Source organism: Triticum urartu, chromosome 3, assembly GCF_003073215.2.
Source record: "Triticum urartu cultivar G1812 chromosome 3, Tu2.1, whole genome shotgun sequence".
NCBI classification, from domain to species: Eukaryota; Viridiplantae; Streptophyta; class Magnoliopsida; order Poales; family Poaceae; genus Triticum; species Triticum urartu.
In genome coordinates this window covers 9999798-10020479 of record NC_053024.1, presented here as the reverse complement: position 1 = coordinate 10020479, position 20682 = coordinate 9999798, and the positions used below count along the sequence as shown (strand labels likewise).

General features: G+C 47.5%; 2 protein-coding genes across 2 annotated transcripts; both read right to left on the bottom strand.

Moving 5' to 3' along the window:
• Positions 1 to 6874: 6874 nt before the first annotated feature.
• Positions 6875 to 10381, bottom strand: LOC125542378 (transcription factor BHLH6-like). The gene is made up of 5 exons (XM_048705399.1): positions 10228 to 10381; positions 9877 to 10120; positions 9544 to 9810; positions 9079 to 9249; positions 6875 to 7251 (listed from the first exon to the last, which is right to left on the bottom strand). Exons 1-5 carry the CDS (start codon positions 10305 to 10307, stop codon positions 7174 to 7176), a joined length of 840 nt encoding a protein of 279 aa, XP_048561356.1. The 5' UTR covers positions 10308 to 10381; the 3' UTR covers positions 6875 to 7173.
• A 5300-nt stretch (positions 10382 to 15681) lies between these two features.
• Positions 15682 to 18297, bottom strand: LOC125547605 (S-type anion channel SLAH2-like). The gene is made up of 2 exons (XM_048711424.1): positions 17671 to 18297; positions 15682 to 17583 (listed from the first exon to the last, which is right to left on the bottom strand). Exons 1-2 carry the CDS (start codon positions 18163 to 18165, stop codon positions 16480 to 16482), a joined length of 1599 nt encoding a protein of 532 aa, XP_048567381.1. The 5' UTR covers positions 18166 to 18297; the 3' UTR covers positions 15682 to 16479.
• Between the last annotated feature and the right edge of the window lie 2385 nt (positions 18298 to 20682).

Genomic DNA, 20682 nt, shown 5'->3' with positions numbered 1-20682 from the left:
TGATCTCGGATTACGATTTAGGAATAACTTACACCCCGGGCAAAGCCAATGTCATGGCTGATGCGCTAAGCCGTAAGTCCTATTGTAACAACCTGATGTTACAACAAAGTCAACCACTTCTCCATGAGGAATTTCGTAAGCTTAATCTTCACATTGTTCCTCGAGGTTTTCTATCCACCCTGGTAGCGAAACCTAACCTTATGGATCAAATCATAACCGCCCAGCGGTATGATAAGGGCATATCCCGAATTAAGGAAAACATCGCTAGCGGAGTTGCTAAATGTTTCTCCATGGATGAGCGAGGTGCTGTCTTCTTCGAGAACCATTTGGTGGTTCTCAAGAAACAACATCTACGCCAGTTGATCCTTAAGGAAGCTCATGAATCCCCTCTCACCATTCATCCCGGTAGTACTAAAATGTATCAAGACCTACGCCAGAGGTTTTGGTGGACTAGGATGAAGAGAGAAATCGCTCAATACATTACTAATTGCGACGTTTGTCGTCGTGTTAAAGCAGAGCATCAACGGCCTGCTGGCACCCTTCAACCTTTGGCTATTCCCGAGTGGAAATGGGATAAAATCAGTATGGATTTCATCACTGGGTTTCCCAGGACCAAGAGAGGGAATAATGCCATCTTCGTCGTGATCGACCGACTTTCCAAAGTAGCCCATTTCCTACCTGTTCGTGAGAGTATCACCACTAGCCAGCTAGCCGATTTATACATCTCCCGAATAGTGTCTCTTCATGGTGTTCCATTGGAAATTAACTCAGACCATGGGAGTCTCTTCACCTCTCGATTTTGGGAAAGTTTCCAAAATGCTATGGGAACTCGTCTCTCTTTTAGTATCGCCTTCCATCCTCAATCAAGTGGTCAGGTAGAGCGAGTCAATCAAATTCTGGAAGATATGCTCCGAGCTTCTGTCATCTCGTTCGGAATAAGTTGGGAGAAATGCCTTCCATTCGCGGAGTTTACTTATAACAATAGTTATCAAGCCAGCTTGGGCAAGGCTCCTTTCGAAGTTCTCTATGGACGAAAATGTCGAACGCCTCTTAACTGGTCAGAAGCCGGGGAAAGACAACTCTTTGGCCCGGATATGATTCAGGAAGCAGAAGAGCGGGTTCGCGTTATTCATGAGAAATTGAAAACAGCCCTATCTCGTCAAAAGAGTCAATATGATCGTAAACATAAGCCTATGACTTATGAAGTCGACGAGAAGGCTTACCTTCGGGTTACCCCGTTAAAGGGAACCCATCGTTTCGGTATCAAAGGCAAATTGGCTCCTCGTTACATTGGACCCTTTCACATTCTTGCCAAACGAGGAGAAGTTGCCTACCAATTGGAACTACCTCCGCATCTTTCCAGAGTTCACGATGTCTTCCATGTTTCACAACTCAGGCATTGCTTCGCGGATCCTATCCGTGGAGTGGACCACGAAACGCTTGATCTACAAGATAACCTCTCATATCGGGAATATCCCGTTCGTATACTTGATCAAGCCGAGCGTACCACTCGACGTCATAATATCAAGTTTCTCAAGGTTCAATGGTCACACCATTCCGAGAAATAAGCCACTTGGGAAAGGGAGGATCGTCTTCGACTCGAGTACCCCACCTTCTTTCCAGAAGATCCTAAATCTCGGGACGAGATTCTTTTGAGTGGGGGTGAGTTGTCACACCCTAGCTAGTTCAAGCATTAGAGTGTGCATCATGTTTAAATTTCTCTTAAATTTGAAATGGGGAAGGCAGAAACCCCCAACACCCCCTGGAAACAACTAGGGTTTACTAAAATTATTTTCAATGAACCTGAAATGCCCTTCTAAAAAGTTCACCCTCTTTGTCTTGGGTTAGAACCTCTGGCAAAATTGGTGCACAATTTTCTAGGTCAACAGAAGGTCATTGAATTAAATCATAAGTATTTGAATTTGGGAATTTAAATGCTATAAAATAATTTAAATGCTCAAATAATTCTGGAAATAAATGGTTGCTGTTGAAAATATTCTAAACAGAGCCCAAAATTATTTTCAGGATTTTTGGAAATGTTTTAGTATTTTAATTAAAGCCCAACATTTGCAGTTAAATAGAAAAACAGAAACAAATAAAAATAAAAGAGAGAGAGGGAAGCTACCTGGGCCTTACCTGTGTTGGCCCAGCCCACCTGGCTCGGCCCAGCCGACTGGCTGCCAGTCGTCGTCCTCCTCCCGCCAGAAGGATGCGGAGCGCGTGGCCGGCGCCCGCGACCACACGCCGGCCACCTCCTGCTTCTGCCGATGTCCTGGAGACGTCCAGGGATGCCACGCGACCCCCACATCCCCCTCTCATCCTCGCTCACTCTCCCCCTTGTCTCCCTCACTCTCTCCCGCGATGCCCGAGCGCGTTCCTCGCCGCCGTTCGCCGTAGACGACGCCAGAGCCACCCCCTCGCCCCTCCGACAAGCCAAATCGCTCCGCCACGACGCCCTCGCCCTCCCCATCGAGCCACGCTTCGCCGGAGGCCCTGCATCGCCGCTATCGCGCCGTCTTCAACCTCGGTACCCGCCGGATGCCGTTCATCGATTCGCCTCGCTCCGGTCGCCCCCGAGCCCACTGATCTGCTCATCGACCTCCCTGTGAGCTCCGCCGCTTTTCCCCTCTTCTTTCCCACGCGTTTGCACCCTCTAGGCCATAGTTCCACCATGGCCGAAGCTCGTCTCCGCTCGAGCTTGTCGCCGGCGTCACTCCGGCGACCATTTGGTCATCCCGTGCTATGCAACATGCTTGCCGCATCGCGTAGTGCCTCGCTAGCGCCTTAGTTTTCGCGTTTGCACACCGCAGCCCACACCCCGCACATGGCCGAACTCCGGCCGCCGCCTTGGAGCTCGCCGTCGTCATCTCCGGCCACCGTAGGCCCGGCCTCCACCACCACTAGATGCGCGACTGCAAGAGCTCTCCAACGAGCCCAAGAACGGCCTCGCCCGTGCCCTGTGGGCGTTTTCCGAGCCGCACCACCGTCTCGGGCCTCGCCGGCGTCGAGTCGCCGGCGAGTTTGACCCAGCTTGACTCCTGGGTGGGCCCAGGTAGACCCCCCCTGAGTCTATGACAGGTGGGGCCGGTCTGCTAACTAATCTAGGATTAGTTTTAACTAATTTTAATTAAATCAGTCACTGACATGTGGGCCCAGGCCCCACTGACAGCTAATTAGTGTTAATCTAATCCTGTTAATTAGCTGAGAGGCTGACAGAAGGGGCCCACCAGTCAGGTTTGACCTGGGCTGGCGCCTTTGACCTGCTGAGGTCAGCATGACGCAATGCTGACGCAGTAATGCATTTTCTGGATTTATTTTTATTCAGGAAATTCCAGAAAATAGTCAAAACTTCTAAAAATCATAGAAAATCAACCATAGCTCCAAATGCAAAGATTTATATATGAAAAATGATCAGAAAAATTCAATCTATCCATCTGTAATGGTTTCATGCATGACAAAACAAGTTTACCTTGCTGTTTAAGCAGAATAAGGAAATGCCACTATTAAAGCCATGTTTAATAAGCTAATAATTGAATCTTTGATTCAAATAAGCACATTCCTTTCTGTTATAGCTTGCATTAGGCCAAGACACATTCATATTGCCATGTCATAGCATGCATCATATTGTTGCATATCGTCATGTGTTGATTGTGTTCTGATGTGTTCTTCGTGGTAGGTTCTGCCTCCGAGGATATTCGCGAGTATCCAACTGAAGGGCAGTATCCCACTACCACTCCATCAGGCAAGCAACCCATTGATCATTCCGATACAAACCCATGTTCTCGCTTTTGCTCTTGTTTACTGCATTAAGACAACGCGATTCAAACTGCTGTGTGCTACGGTAGTTGAACCCTTATCCTCTGCATGACCTGTCATTGCCACAGTAACTAGATGAAACCCACTAGCATGTGTAGGAGTTGATTGAGCCATGTATGTGATTCCTACCTTGCTATGCCTGTTATGCTTAGAGTTGTGTCAGGTCTGGTTCATCTGGGTGATGGGCTAGAGTGAAATGCTTATGTCGGTAATATGAGGGATGTGTTGAACATGTTTTGGTAAAGGTATCGATGAGAGGCCATGTAGGAGTACATGGTGGGTTGTTTCATTGAGATCGTCCCTAAGAACTGAGATCTGTATGTGTGATTTAAGATTCAGCTACTACCATGCATTGGGATCCTTAATTGACCCTCTCAGCTTCTTAATCACCCTAGTACTCTGTCCAGGAGTTGCAAATAGTTTCTGGTGTTTGTAGGTTATGTGTTGGCGGCCGTGCGTAGAGCTGACCCTAGGGGTGGGCTATGTTACGGTAGATACACCGTGGCACGGTGTACCGAGTCACCCATTTGGTGTCTTGGGAACCCTGTTCACATCGTTCGGGGCCGTATGTGGAAACCTCGGCCGGACTCCCTGCGGATGGAACCTGGATAGGCGATAAACCTGGACTAAAGACTTAAGTGTTTAGGTAGGCCGTGGCCGACACCCTCGCTGGGCTTCCGCTTGAAGGTTGCCGAGTACATGTCGTGTAAACGGCGGTAAGTGGTGAAAGCGTGTATGACGAAGTACACCCCTGCAGGGTATAAAACTATTCGAATAGCCGCGTCCGCGGTAAAGGACTACTTGGTTGCCTATACAATTCATAGACAAGTTAATGGATACTACTAAAAGACTCAAGATAAGTGTGAGTACCGAGGATGGCCCTCTCGTAGGATGACGAGGGAGGATCCATGGTGGAGTATTGTGTTGGTAAGTAGTGGACTCGTGTGCGAAAACTATTTTACTGGTGAAGTTCCGTAGGATAGCTTAGCCAAGAGTCAAAGCTGGCTTGCTGCAATAACCCCACCACCTTCTTGAGAATGAGCATGTATATTAGGTTCTGATGTAAGACTTGTTGAGTACCTTTGTACTCATGTTTGCTTATTTATTGTTTTCAGACGACAACACTGCCCCTCCGATGGGTTTTTATGTAGACCTTGATGTCAACGAGTGACTAGCCACCCAGGTGGTGATCCTGGCCATGGAGGGCCCTATGTAGATAGACAGGCTTCGAGAAGCCTTCTTTCTTTCTAGTGTCTGTACTCAGACCGGTTGCTTCCGCATGTGCTTGTATGATTGTATGACTTGAGTGTCGGGTCATGTGACCCCTATCTGTATGAACATGTTATGTATGGCTCCCTGGAGCCTTTTAAATAAAGTACTTGAGTTGTAGAGTTTTGTTGTGATGCCATGTTGTATGTACTTATATCGGGCATATTGTGTGTACGATTGAAATGCTTGGTATGAGTGGGATCCGACAATCTAGTTGTTTATCCTTGGCAGCCTTTCTTATGGAGAAATGTAGTCTAGTGTTCCTCGAGTCATAGTAGTCCGCTACAGCCCGGTTCACCGGAGTCCTGCTAGCCCAGCACTACTGTTCAGGACACTTGACTGGCCGGCATGTGTTTCACTTCGTTCCTATGTCTGTCCCTTGGGGAAATGTCACGCGGTGACTTCCGGAGTCCTGCCTAGCCTGCTACAGCCCGGGTCCCCCGGAGTCCTGTTAGCCCAGTGCTACAGCCCGGAATCACTCGCTGATGACCGACATGCTCGATGTGATTCATGTATGCCTGTCTCCATAGGTCTGTGCCGCTTTGGGTTCACGACTAGCCATGTCGGCCCGGGTTCTCTGTTATATGGATGCTAGCGATACTATCATATACGTGAGCCAAAAGGCGCAAACGGTCCCGGGCCATGGTAAGGCGACACCCGTGGGATACCATGCGTGAGGCCGCAAAATGATATGAGGTGTTACCGGCTAGATCGATGTGACTTAGAATCGGGGTCCTGACAACGACAATGCCGGCGATGGGTACCATGGCATCGGCGATGAAGGCATCGGGGGCGACAATGATCGAAGCGGGCTCCATCGCATCGGCAATGACGGCGTCATTATGAACGACAGCGGCGATGATGATGACGACGGCGACCGCAGGAGCAGCTAGCGAGTATGATGATGTCGACAATGGGGGGTTCTACAGACCGCAGGACATGGCCAACTACATCAGCGAGGAGACGGCGATGGCTGTGATGAGAGGGACTATCCACCACCCGGTCACATGATCGACTACAATGGAGACAACAAAAACCTGAACTTAGCCTACTCCTTTACTAAGTACCGGGTGGAGCTCTTCACCGTGCGCCCTCGTTTCCACTTCACGGGGTCCTTTGCCGCCACCGACGGCTTTGGTTGCCACATCTGGTCCTCGCAAAGAGGAGACATCGTCGATCCACAGAACAATCTGATACTCGAGTCGAGGAGCGCCCTGACGGACACCTTCTGGGTCAAAATCAAGATCCCGGAGGATAACGGCGAAACCGATGATCACGACAATGGAAACTTCTCGTTCACGGTGAACCCGTACGCGTGCAACAAAGTCATAGACACGGCCGCAAGATAGACATGACCTTCATGGCGCTGCACAAGGCTATATAGGCTAACGTGTACGTCAACCTTGATCTCGCGCCTCCCGGCCGGTGCCACTGGGACTGGCACCGTCTACCATGTCTATGGCGAGATCACCGCGCACCACGAACTCTACGACGGTGAGAGTGTCGTGCTCTTTTCTCGTGGAGAAGAGAACAAGGCGGAGGTCATCGATGGCGAGCTCCCGCTATCGCGGAAGTGTGTGGCTGTTCCGATATACATGGAGCCGCTCCTGATACTCTACCTGGACCTGCACGTTGCAACTCACTATGATCGTGATGACGAGGGTCACACCATCGCCTTTCGAGATTATATTACCTTTTACCCTGATCAATATGTAAAAAGAATCTGCAATGCCGACCATGGTAAAGTTAAAGTGCAGATTTCATACCAGTAGTTGGGTGCACAAAGATGTAAACTGAACTGAAGTTCTATAATTATGTATGGAGATGTCCTCACAAATCCCAAGGGAGGGAGTACTAATACTATGAGCTTACATAAATTCTAGGCACAATTACTATTTTTTGGGCCATACAAGTGATTGCAGTTGTAGTCACTTTTATTAGAATGTTGTAGTACCAGATTGGACCAAACCACGTGCTCTCCTCCATGATATTGATCATGATGGAGCATCAGTAGTTGGGGTGCCCATTACGCATTCTTTGAGACACTTAATCTTCATCAATGACTCATGGACTTTTTTGGGCTTCTTCTCACATCAAGAATTCGAGATGGCTGAGTGCAGCCTGTACCATCTCCTTGATCGTCTCAACACTATCCGTTTCTTCCATCTGAAAAATATAATAACTAGATTTTCAAAGAATATAAATGGCTGCAGATATTTGCACAAAATATAGTGAAATTATGTGCATGCTACCAAATGCATATGTGTAATCCATGTGTTCACAAGCTTAAGTCAAGCCAACACATGTCTAATGAGTCGTATGAAAGAAAGTGTGACTAAAATACATAGTCATATGAACTGGCAACACGGTCATTGATCAACGTAATTGGAAAAATTATGTTATGCAATAAGTTTGCTGGCAATCCCTTTTTCAGAACAGCGGCATGGCTCTATTGATTCATGAAATAAAGTCCAGTAGATCAGAAGACCTAAAATGAAAACCAACAACAAGACCAAAGATCATGTCAAGGTCCTTCGAAGCGGACATCTTTAGATCCCATCTTGATGTTTCCCCATGTACCTGATGATGAAGTTACAAATTCCATACAAGTTGGACTAACTTCATAAGGTCTAAAGAGCCAACCTCATAACGTTTAAAGAGACTTAATAGTTGCACACCTCAAGATTTTTTTTTAAATGAGCCATGTACGGGTCGAAACGTCTCACATGGAAAACTTGTCAAAATGATGCCTAGTCAGCATTGAGGAGGAAGAATATAAAAAGTATGAAGCGACTACTAATGAGAACCATTGGCTCTATATGGTAGACCTAGACCATGATAACAATGCCAGGGAAGTGATGGAGCCAAAACATCTATGTTCGGCATGACACCATCTCAACCGCCGAAAGCAGACAAACCTAACAAAGAACGTATAAGAAATGAACACCAAGCATTGATAAGTGGTTCCCTTGCCTCTCACTGACTAATGAGGTGTCGGTGATGTGGGGAACTTGGGGAGATTGAAATGGTGAATGATTCTCTACTGGTGCCCATTATTTCTTTGTCGTCTTCCATTAGGATGACATGTTAGATGAACATTTGTTAGATCATACATTCTTTTATGGTTATTTTTTCAATAATATTTTTCATAATCATATCCATGAAACTAAATAATAGACAAGAAAAATTGTATCCAAACCTTCAAATCATGCCTATACATTTACTTTTTTTCACAATGCTTTTTCAAATATCTCCCACCTGTGGGCAGGATTTCGAGCATGTGCAAAATCGTCTCAGTTATCCAATGATAAAAGCAAAAAATGCAGAACATACAAAAATTGGACAGGGTTGAAGAACAAGAGATGATGGCAACCCTCTTAGGCCTCGTTTGGAGCACAAGATAGGAAAAAACTTTTTTTGGGGGGGGGGAGGGGGGGTGGGGCTGCTATCCTACGTTCCAAGTGGGCTGAAGAGAAAACTTTCTGTATGAATTGTGTTTCCCCACTATTGCCGTAATTTTCCTTTGAAACCAAATAGGGACTTGGTTCCCTTGTGAAGTAAAACATGACTCCTAAATTTACTAGTCAATGTATACGTGCAATGCACGTTAATTTGAAAGTATATTAAGTGCATGCGGATATTAAGTATGATATTATTTGCGTGTTATTATGTGATTAGACTATATTTGACATGAAATTAACTGCACGCTAAACGTGTTGAGCGCTCGACATTGAAGCAGTCTAGGTCGTTGGATTGCATGTTTTGATGGCCGAGATTAATGGGATCTGCCCATTTAGGTCTTTTTATATTAGTATAGAAGAACTCCCATAACCAACAGTGACATTCCTTATGATGTCATTCATGTGACATCACTCAAAGAATTCGAGAGCGACCGAGCGAAAGAGATGGAAGCAAGCTTTTCGTTCATGAAATCAGGAGGAGAACTAGAGGAAACTAATTGGACGAGAAATGCAGCAAATCACGGATGGCTACCTCGATGAACATTGTGTGGACTGTGCGGCCGTCCACGACGGTGACACTTGAGGTGATGACCTTGAGACGGAGCGAATCGAGCGCCTTGTACATCTTCGCCATGACGTGTTGCGCGTTGTCGTGCCTCATGCTCACCACCGCCAGCTTCTCCGCTATGGGCATCACCTCCAGCTGTAGAAATGATAAACCACGCGGTTATTCAATGGTGTGTTTTGACATCCTGGTCTTGTTTCATAGAGTTGCCCCAAAATGTTTCACATTTGCCATGTTATCTTGGAAGCGTTTTGTTGTCTATAAAATGTTTCATAGAGTATTTCTCTTTGCTAACATTTTAGTTGTTACACAAGTTTTTTTTATTCTTTTGGTCAGAAACATTCTCACTAGATTTACATTTGGACTTCTCGATCATTTTATATACAAAGACCCGAAAAATGCTACTCAACTTCTCCGGCGAGCAATCTTTACCTCAAGGAGGACCGGATGCGTTGCAGGAGAAGTGACGGGGTCGTTGATGGAGGAGGAGGAGGCAGTCCTCCTCGTCTTCTTCGGCGGCGAGAAGCCAACGCCGGCGTCCTCCACCCCCTCGCTACCGGTGGAGGCCTCCGACTTGACCACCACGGCGGTGCAGCCGCCGGCCTCGAGGTCGGACACCTCGGCGAGGATCCGGCGCTCCTGCTCCTGCAGCTCCTCGATGTATGCGACGGCGTCCTGGATGATGGACGCCTTGTCCATCTAACGCCGCACAAATTAAGAGAAAACCCTATCAAATCAAACTGTACTAGCTAGTATGAAGTAGACCTTGGTGATGTTTGGGACGACGCCGCGGATGGCGTAGAGCTTCTCGTTGAGCCGCCTGCGCCGGTCCCTCTCCTCAACGATGTTCTTGCTGGCCCTGGTGGCCCTCGTCGACGCCGTGGACCGCGAGCTGGTGGCGCCGTCCGGCGAGCCGGTGGAGTCGTTGTAGCAGGAGTCGAGGCCGGAGAGCGAGTCCTCGGCCGGCAGGTACGAGCTGCAGCAGTCAGCCAGGCTCATCCAACGTTTGCTAGGCAGGGCAGAGCGAAACAGACGTCGTCAGCAATGCAATAGTTTGACGCGAGATTGAGAAGCAATGCAATATTTTGAATTCATCTCATCTCATCACGTACGTACCTATCGGCGTCTCCGAGATCGAACACCAGATGGGCCTCCAGCTCCAAGAAGTCCAAGCTCGCGTCCATGTCGGCCTCCATTGCTCTGCTCTGCACTGCTCCCTCTCCCTCTCCCTCTCTCCTTCCAGGGTTTTGTTGTGCGCCATGGCCGACGTGGCGAGCGAGAGCAGTACCCTATCCTGGTGCCACCTGGCGCCCTGCCGACCAAGCCATCGTGCATACTGCACGGTAATTGGCTGCTTCTCCATTTTCGGATTGCTCCCCCATAAAATTCGAGATGGAATCTGAATCTGTGCGCTGCTGTTGTCCCGTAAATATCTCAGTATGTTTGGGTCCATCAGCTTTGGCGCCTGGCAATAATTAACACGGCGCATAGAGCCAAAATAAGTCGGCCTCTTGACCCCATGGACAGGTTGATTGATAAGTTCTTTATTTGGTTCATAAGTTTCACGAGGTTCTTGAATTTTAAGGTGATACCACTAGTAGAAAAAGGGTTAAACGTGAAGCACATTAGTGCCGGTTTGAATTTGAGCCGGCACTAATGGTACCATTAATGCCGGTTCGAACGACTATGCATTAATGCCGGTTCGTGTTGAACCTTTAGTACCGGTTCGTGCCACAAACCGGTATTAAAGGGGTGATGGCAGGCTGGCGTCAGGCTGGGGCCCCACGATCACCTTTAGTACCGGTTCGTGGCATAAACCGGTACTAACGGGCTAACCTTTAGTACCAGTTTGTGCCACGAACCGGTACTAAAGGGGTCTGACCTATAGTACCGGTTTGTGACACAAACCGGCACTATAGGGCAATTTTCAAACTCTAACCCCCCCCCCCCCCCGCGTGTCGCCATTTCAGTTCTGAAAAAATCAAAAGGAAATGATAAAAACTTCAAAAAATAAAATCCTTCGAGAGGTAGTTATATTACTACATCTACTAGTTAGGAAAATTTGAAAACTTAAATTTGGACATGTTTCGCAAAAAGTGTAGGGAAAATGTAAAACGGCTATAACTTTTGCATACGATGTCGGAAAAAAACGTATAATATATCAAAAAATTCAGCACGAAAATCCGCATCCGATGGAGACCGCCTGTGGCCTGTTTGCAATTTTTTAGAATCCTCAAATTCCAAAAGGAAAAAAAATATGGTCAAATTTCAGTTTTTTTAATTTTTTTTGTTAAATCTGGTCAAACTACTTATTCAAGAAGTATTAATGTTACTACATAATTATTCAAGAATATTAGTGTTACTAAATAATTATTCCAATTTTTTGAATTTTGGTCAAATCTGGTCAAACTATGGTCAAACTGTGGTCAAACTTATTCAAGAAATATTAGTGTTACTAAATAATTACTGTTTTTTAGAATAATAGTTTCAAAAACTCAAACAGTGAAATGTGTGACTTCATGCTCAAGCTAAACTCCTGAGGGTTAATAGGATTGGCATCTTACTATTGTTAGGAAAACAACAAGTGCAGACTTGGAAACGAAGGAGAATAGAACCCGAAAGTTAAGCGTGCTCGGGCTGGAGTAGTGAGAGGGATGGGTGACCGGTCGGGAAGTTAGATGATTTAGAATGAGTGATCCACACTTGAGCAGTTAAGAGAGGTGATTAAAGACTAAATCACCAAATAATTTAGAAAAATTGAAAAAAAAAATAATCAAATTTTTTTTCCAAAATTTTCAAAAAAAAAACTTTCAGTACCGGTTGGTAAAGGTCCCCCATACCAGGGCGCGAGCTCACGCCACGTGGTGGCACTTTAGTGCCGGTTCGTGCCGAACCGGTACTAAAGGGGGGGGCTTTAGTGCCCACCAATTAGTGCCGGTTATGAAACCGGCACTAAAGGCCCTTACGAACCGGTTTTAAATCTCCGTTTTCTACTAGTGCACATCAATTTACCGAGGCTCTTGAATTTGAAGATGACGTGTCCGGACCCTTTCAAATGGTTTCAGCGATGTGGTCGTGGGTGATTCTGGGCGAAACCTTAGTCTTCGACAAGGGTCGATGCCAGCGGCAACGGTGCCTGTGGGTGCAATGTTTCCTTTTTGAAGGCGTCTTCCAAGAAACCACTCAGTTCTCTTCAGTTGATGGATATGCTGGTGGTGCTGTTCTTGTTCATCCGGTGACCGCTTAGTCGTTTTTACTTGTTTCTCATTGTTTGTTCTCTTTCGGTCTTTGGCCTTGTTTCCCTCTTAAAAAACCAGGCCACTTTGTATTTTCTTTCTTTTCCCTATCTATATGAAATTGTAGGAACACCCTGTCGTGCCATTTTCAGTTTGTTAGTTATGTATGGAATTAGGGTTTAGCTAGGACTCAGTGGACTGAGACTTCACGAAGTCTCAATCGACTGACGTCAGGATCGTACGTATAGGCTTGACCCGGACGATTGATTTTCCTCTTCGTTCATGTGGGCTGTGTGTACGACTCTTTTCTTAAGTGGTCTGCTTTTCCTTTATTTTGTCCTCCCAAAAGCTTGTCTCGTGCTGGGCTGTCTTCTTTTCCGGTGCCTATTTTTCTGAAGTGTACTGGGCTGTCTAGTCTCCTACTTGGTTGGTTATTTTTTTTGTATTTGGCCTGACAAATATATCAGTGTCTGTGTCAACGCTGCTAGGCGTGGAGTGTGTCTCCATGAAACATAACATAATGCATAAAAAAATGTGTGTATGTATTACTTGAGCACATACTTTTGACACAAGAAATAGAAAAATAAATTAGAGAACATATTTTTTTAAGATCATTAGAGAACATCTTTGGTTGAACTAAAAATGAGCTTCCTGGTGCCTGTCGTAAAAACTGCTAAAAAGGGGAAGCAGATAGTAGAAAACTAAAGGTCACTCTCTGATCAACAAAAATGTAATTTGAAACAAGACTAATGTTGCATATGCCTAGTCTGGGACCATCTACTTCTCTCTTAGTGTGTATCACTAGTTTTAGGTGATCCGTGGGAAAATAAAATATATTTAAAATAAAATAATAAGTTACACGCAGATGACGGACATGCAATTGCGTGTGATCAACGTGTGAGCGATCAGATGACAATATTTTGAGAAAAAAGGTTGCATAGAAATGACGAGCATGCAACTACGCGTGGACGATTGACATGCGGGTGGCACGTGCATAACTAGTGGCACTATCTTATAAAAATAAAAATATATTAAGTTGTACATGGATGGGCAAGGCCCGAGTACAGGTGACTGTTCGGCCCATGGGTATGCAAGTCGAGTGGCGTTATTTAAAATAAAAATCCTAGACATCACTAATAAGAAAAGGAAAAACACAAAATCCAAAACACAAAAACACAAAAAAGTAGAAAATGAAAAAGCTAAAAATAAACCTGTCATATCGGTCTGCCCAAGCAACCAACCGCCCCCCCCCCCCACACACACACACATACACCCTAGTTTTGCTCAGGTGGTGTCACTTGCAATTGCATGCAGACTACAACATATGTGGTTGCGCATGGGGGGACGTGCAACTAGTGTCGGACATGCAACTGGCCCGTCCCCGCTCCCGCCTCCCCCTTCGGCAAACAAAAGGTCCAGTTGCAACTATGTTGGGGGACATGTAGTTGGGGTCAGGTGCGGCCCTTGCAGTTGCATGCCTAGTGTCGGACATACAACTGGCCCGCTCCCTCTCCCATCGCCCCCTCCGACAAAACAAATGTCCAGTTGCAACCATGTTGGGAGACATGCAGTTGCGGTCAGGTGCGGCGCTTGCAGTTGTCGTGCTTGCAACTGGCCCGCCCCCTCTAGCGGCGCCCCTTCGACAGAACAAAAAAGTCTAGTTGCGGTCGGGTTACAAGACATGCAGTTGCGGTCGGGTGCGACACTTGCAGTTGCATTCCTAGTGTCGGACATGCAACTGGCCCGCCCCCTCTCCCGCCTCCCCCACCGACAAAACAAAGGTCTAGTTGCAACCACGTTGGGGGACATGCAAATTTGGTTGGGTGCGGCGCTTGCAGTTGCGGGGATGCTGTCGGGCTTGCAACTGGTCCGCCCCCTCTACCGGCACCCCCTCCAACAGAATAAAAAAGTCTAGTTGCCGTCGAGCTAGAAGACATGTAGTTGTGGTCGAGTGCAACACTTGCAGTTGCATGCCTAGTGTCAGACATGCAACTGGCCCGCCCCCTCCGTCAAAACAAAGGTCCAGTTGCAACTGTGTTGGAGGACATGCAGTTGCGGTCGGGTGCGGTGCTTGCAGTTGCGGGGCTGTTGTCGGGCTTGCAACTGGCCCTCCCCCTCCGACAGAACAAAAAAGTCCACTTGCGTTCAGGTTACAAGACATGCAGTTGCAGATGGGGCACGACAATCAGAGTTGCGTGCCTAGTTGCATACATGCAACTCCACCCCCCCCCCCCCCCCCCCCCCCCACACACACACAACTGCATGGTAGTTCCAAGCATGCAACTGTCCTCCCGATGGAAAATCATAGAGTTGTAGTTGGCGGGCACTTGGAGTTGTGTGCCTAGTGATAGACATGCAACTACTACATATTCCGATAAAACACCAAAGAGTTGCAATCCCGTAGAAGATGTACATCTATACTTAGGGGTGACCCTTGCTAGCTACTCCCTCCCCAACAAAAACACCACTGAGTTACCATCATGTTGAAGACATGTAGTTGCAGTTGGGGCCGATTGTGCAACTAGATGGCAACATTTCCAATTTTCAAAAGTGAAACAGTTATTTAATAAAAAAATGAAAAATAAAAAAGGTAGCAAGAAAAAGGTTTGAAAAGAGCAATAAAAAGAAAGAAAGAAACACCTCATCGACGGGGCAAATTGCATGAAAAACAAAAGAAATTGAATATCCCACTGGATGTCGACTTCCATGTGGATGGGAAAAAGAAAGTACAAAAACTATAAAATAAAATAAAGTTAAATAATAAAATTTCCCATATTATGCATGTTTCGATCTCATCGCCACACAAGTCTCGTCACAGTTGCGGACACATTTTATCCATTGAGTTGCACGTAGTTTTGGATGCATACAATTGCATATGTGTTGCACCCACGTAGTTGCATGGATTCCAATAATTCTAGTTGTACGTAAGGGGAACAAGAGTTTTTGTGACAAAAAAAAGAAAGAAAATGCAACCATTTTTCTGTCAACCATATGTAGGAAAAATAGGGCATATCAACATTACAAAAAATATATTCCTGGGTAATACATGAGTGAAACAAAAAAAATTACAAAAAAGAACAGGCAACATACAAAAAAACAAAAAATCCATGTACAAAAAAAAAATAACTGGCAACATACAAATAAACAAAAATCCATGTACAAAAGATATCAACAATCGAGCGTAAAATCCTTCATGCATGTAAAAAAGTCTGTTCTACAAAATTTAGATGTTCCATATTGCCTAAAGATAAAAAGAAATTACGAATAAACCATTTTAATAAAAATAAATTGATGATTATATACATTTAAACAGAAAAGGGAAATAAAAACAAAAAAGAAAATACAGGTATACACGAGAGTGGGCTGCGCTAGCAAGTTTCCTGCTTGTTGTAGACAAAAGCAAAACAATGGAAAAGGCCATCCAGCCGCTGGCCAGCCGCGTGTAGCCTTTCGTGGCAAAAAAAGAAAAGAAAGTGGGCTGGTCGCATCTTAACAGGCCGAATTGATAGAAAGACATTATATTACGTCAATCTTGAAGCGACAAACATCAAACGGCCAGACTGTCGACTGAGACTTCGCGAAGTCGAAGTCTCAGTCGACTGATTTTTAGCACCTCCGATGGAATTATTGGAGATGAGAATAGAGTCTTAGAAAGGCGACCAATACTTGAAAATTCGATATTGTACTAATTTAAACTTCTCAAGAACCCACTCAATTTGCAAACACAAATGTTAATTCTAGAAATTATATATCGTACCATGGTCCATGGCAATGCAAATTGCTCAAGGATATCACTGCCATCTGCCACTACGTGTAGTCAGTTGGCAAATGATGGAAAAAGAACAAAAGAAAACAAAGAGAAGGAACTTTGTACAAATAAGTTGGCACTCCCTCCGTAAGCTAATACAAGAGCGTTTAGATAGTGATCTAAACGCTTTTATATTAGTTTACAGTGGGAGTACTAATCAATATCAACTCTTGTGTGCATTCACAACATGCATCCTGCAGGTCACCGACCATATAACATTCTGCTCTTCCATGCCCATGCACCACCGGAGTCTCACCGACGCTGCACGTTGTCCTAGAGTTGGAGATAGACTCATCAAAGTAGGTGTCATGCTTGGAAATGAAATTAGGATGAAGAGGATGAGCTACTTGACGCCGGAGTGGGCGAGCGGAGGTGTGCAAGTATGTTGCTAAATTTGGGCCTCTTTTGCGTGATGGCGATGGAAACGTCGTTGGGGAACAGGTCCCCACGCACAAAGGCGTGGTACACGGTGGTCGCCAACACGCCGATGACGGTGACAACGGCAATTCCTGATAGCCCGACCGCAAGCATTTGTGTTAGCATGTTGTTCACCTCTGACGCATACAACACCGTCGCTAGGGCAACACTCGTCATCGGGAACGTGTAGGCCCACCAAGCCAACGAGAACCTTAACCCCCGGAATAGGTTGACACGCACCACCAACGATACATAGAGGAAGAGCGAGATGAAGTATAGGAGCTTGGCGCTGTTGTTGAACTCGCCGGAGATCCTCGCCCATGCCATGGATGCGACACTAGGTGCGGCAACGAAGAGAAAGAAGACCGGGTGGAGCTCCTTGGGGAGCTGCATGTTAGTGGGGAGCCGTTGGTAGAGGGTGACGAAGAGCACCGCATAGTGGGCCAACCCAGCAGCAAAGAAGAAGATGGGCAGCTCCCGGAGGCCCATCCTGGCACCGAGTAGCGCACCAACAAAGTTGCCAACAACAGCGAGGTGGTTGGATGGGTTGGCCACCTTCGAGAGGCGCCGCTCGCCGCTGGACATCCACTGGCCGTAGATCTTGAGGTCGAGGCATAAGATGGGCGCCATGAGAAGGTACCAGAAGACATGGTGGATCTCCCACTCTGGGAGGGGCACTCCCTTGACGAGGAAGAGGCAGGCGACCCAGGGAGCGAAGAAGAAGTTGACGCGGACCGGATGATGGAACTCGCGGCGGACGGCCTCGAAGTAGAAGACGACCTTGAGGAGGTAGACGATGGAGATAACGGCGGTGAGGGCAACGGAGACCCACCAGAGGACATGGTTGGCGGCGGGGCGCACGCGGAGGAACGCCATGGAGGGCTCTGACTCGAGCGTCTTCCATAGCATCGCTTGGCTACTGACGCCGAGGCACATCCCGAAGGCGCTGATGGGGAACCGAAGCAAGAAAGGCCACAGCTCGTCCTTGGGCAGCACCGCCACCTCCGTCGACTGCAAACATTCAGCATGTTGTTAAAAAACAAAGCAACGACCCCTGGTTTTGCTTGCGGGAAATGGTAAAATGTGATATATACATACACGAAGGGTGTCGAGCTCGGCGCCTTCGAGTGCGGCGAAGTAGCGGCCGGCGGTGGGGACGTCGTGGTCCTCATCAGTGTCCTCCTCGGAGATATTGGCGCTGCCACGCTCGGGGTCAGCAGCCGGCAGTTCCTGTGACAAGCCGCGGAGGGTGGAGAGCTGGCGGTCGAGGCGGCCGGAGAAGGTCCTTAAGCGGTCGAATCGCCGGTCCCGCTTCCGCATGGTGTCGCTCCGCGGCACGGCCGGCGCGTCGGCATTACCTCTGACTACCGGGGACGGCAGCGAGTGTTGACGGGCTTGCCTCAGGGGCATGGCGGGGTGGTGGACACCGATCTTCGTCTCCATCGGTGAGGCCGGAACGCTCAACGACACAGAGAAAGGCGTCTCGATCGTCGTACCGCCGCCGATATCCCCCGAGAAAGCGTGTGCTTCCGGCGGCAGAGCGCACCCCGGCTCGCCGTCCGTCCGGACATGGATGTTCTCCATGGACGCCATGAACCTCGACAGAGCACTCTCCTGAAAGTGGCAATGATATCAGCTTTGAATATGATGTTCATCGCAGCGAGCTCATGTACTATATATACGCGCGCGCGGCTGATCGATCTTCCTGGCAAGTGGCGGGCCAGCGGGATGATGCACGTGGACGGGGAACACGAAGGTGCGTTCCACCGGCCGCACCAGCTGCACGCACGTACCCCCAGAAGGCCAGCTAGCTCCAGCAGCAGCGGTCGCGCCGAATTCTTCCAAGCCTCGTAGGTGGTCGTCGAATTGCCACGTCGCCGCGCGCCGACTACCCCCGTCTTCGTCTTCACCCGACACCGATCGAGCTAGGAGACGGGATCTCATCTCCTGCATGCATGCACCTCAGGACGGAAGAACACACGAGCCTACTGTACTGTACTGTTTGCCCCTAGCCACCTACTGTATGTGCGTGAGGAATAAGACGATCGATGTGGAGCTCGCCCATGTCTGGTTGTCTGCGCGGTGGCGTGCATGGCTCAAGTCGGCGAGGGCGCATCGTGCATGGTGGGTTTGGTTTTTGCTAACACGTGTCAAAAAAGTGCAGCCGTGTCAAAGTACATCACTCGCCCACACCTGGTCCTCTATTTGCTAATGAAATGTAAATTGCATGCCGCAAAACAGATCATTGAAGTTTTATTTATGTTCTAGTAATGGAAAGGGGATTCGCCCGGTTCAAAAAAAAGTGATGTATTATTGTTGCACAATATATGCTTTGTTGGTCAATGCAAACGTAGCTAGAGACCGTTGCCGAGCCGGAAACCAGGACTTCCACCGACAGGCCCAAAAGTGGCCAGTCGGTGAAGAAACGTCCAAGATGTGTTTGCTCTTGCGGAGGTCCGTTTCATCCGCTCGAAAAGCATCATTATATGTAAAGGTGTTCCTCTAGATCTTGGTATGAAGGAAGTTTCCCTCTTTCTTTGACGTTGCCTCGGCGGTGAAGGAGGACGATGGTGGGCGACGTTTTGACGTGGCACAAGATTCTGCCGAAGTGAAATTCTAGTTTTACTTCTTGCGAAATCTTTGATGCAATATTGCAAGACATTTATATCATTTATGTATGCCTCTTGCGATGATCACATGTGTACTCTTTGTAATATGTTTGTCTAATGAAATATATGTGGTTATTTCGAAAAAAAATTAATTGATATCAAAGTCTTGCTCGACAGTGTGAGAAACTTTGAGTGCTCCGTACTATAGGGAGCTTTTGAAGGTCAGTGAAAAATGTGTGCACCGTTGTGCGCGAGACCTTTTACAGTACATCCATGATATATTAACCGTCCATTTAAGCGGACGAACGCTCCAGATTTACGAATACTACTGCACGGTTTGGGTAGTATATTAAGACGGCAGGAGTATTTTGGGTAGTAATCATCAGTTAAACCTCAGCCAGGCAAGGACCCGCCGAAGTCACAGCCGGACGACCCGGCAATCCAACGCAGCCTCGCCATGCCGCTCGGCGGCCGTCTACTCATGCACCGGAGCTGCCTTTCTCCATCACATAGAGCCCCACGCCACAGACGCCACGACCGGGCCACTGCTCGGAGATCGATTCCTCCCATGTGATACCACCGACGCCTACCGTCGCCAACGACCTGACGTCGTCCTCGTAAACCCCCGTCTCTCACGATTCACGAAGATAGCTCAGTCCATCCCCTCTATCTCTCATCTGGTAACTGTGGCCTGTGTGTTTTGCTGATTCGTGCGAGTACTGGATGGATGATGGGTGTGTGCGCTGCTTAGTACTGGATGTGTGCGGGGCGCTAGATTTGTAGTGCGTTGAGTGTGTGTGATGGATTGTATGGCTGCTGGGTAGAGAATTGTACCAATCTCTACATACCTGGATGAGCCTTCAGCTACATAAGCTTGCCAGCCCAACCGGCAGCCCTGCTGACGCACACCGCCATGGAGATGAGGGCGCGCGCGCCTGGAGGAGGGCAGGGAGCGTCAAGATGATGGAGGTCCTGAGGGTGGGGGACTGCAAGTGGCGTTGGGAAGCGGAGGTTAGGGGCGGCCGGCGGCCGCCGGCGGACTCCAGGCTTGGCCGGCTGTAGTTATTGGCGACGACGGGATGTCGGAGGTTGAGGACGACCGCGTGATGAATCATATTTTAATTAAATATATGAATCGTCACAATTAAAGGTTGAAACAAAGGACATATTTACCCTTAATTAGAAATGATCAACACCGTTGGATCAGTTTAATACTACCCGTTATATTGGGTAGTATGATGCACCGTAAAATATCTCTTGTGCGCAAGCATTATTATGTGAATCGATCTGAAAGATGAGGTGTCCGGTCCCACCTCAAGGAACCTTTTTATGACATCCACCGAAGGTCGGCGTTTCCTCTTAGCCACTCATTAGTACTTTTTTTTGAGACGAACTTATTAGTACTTCTGTTGGTGACACATATAGTGTGCAGTAGCGATGGTCCTAAGTGGGCCGGCCCATGTAATTAAGGGGGGTATGGTTGAGCTCCCAACTGGTTTGG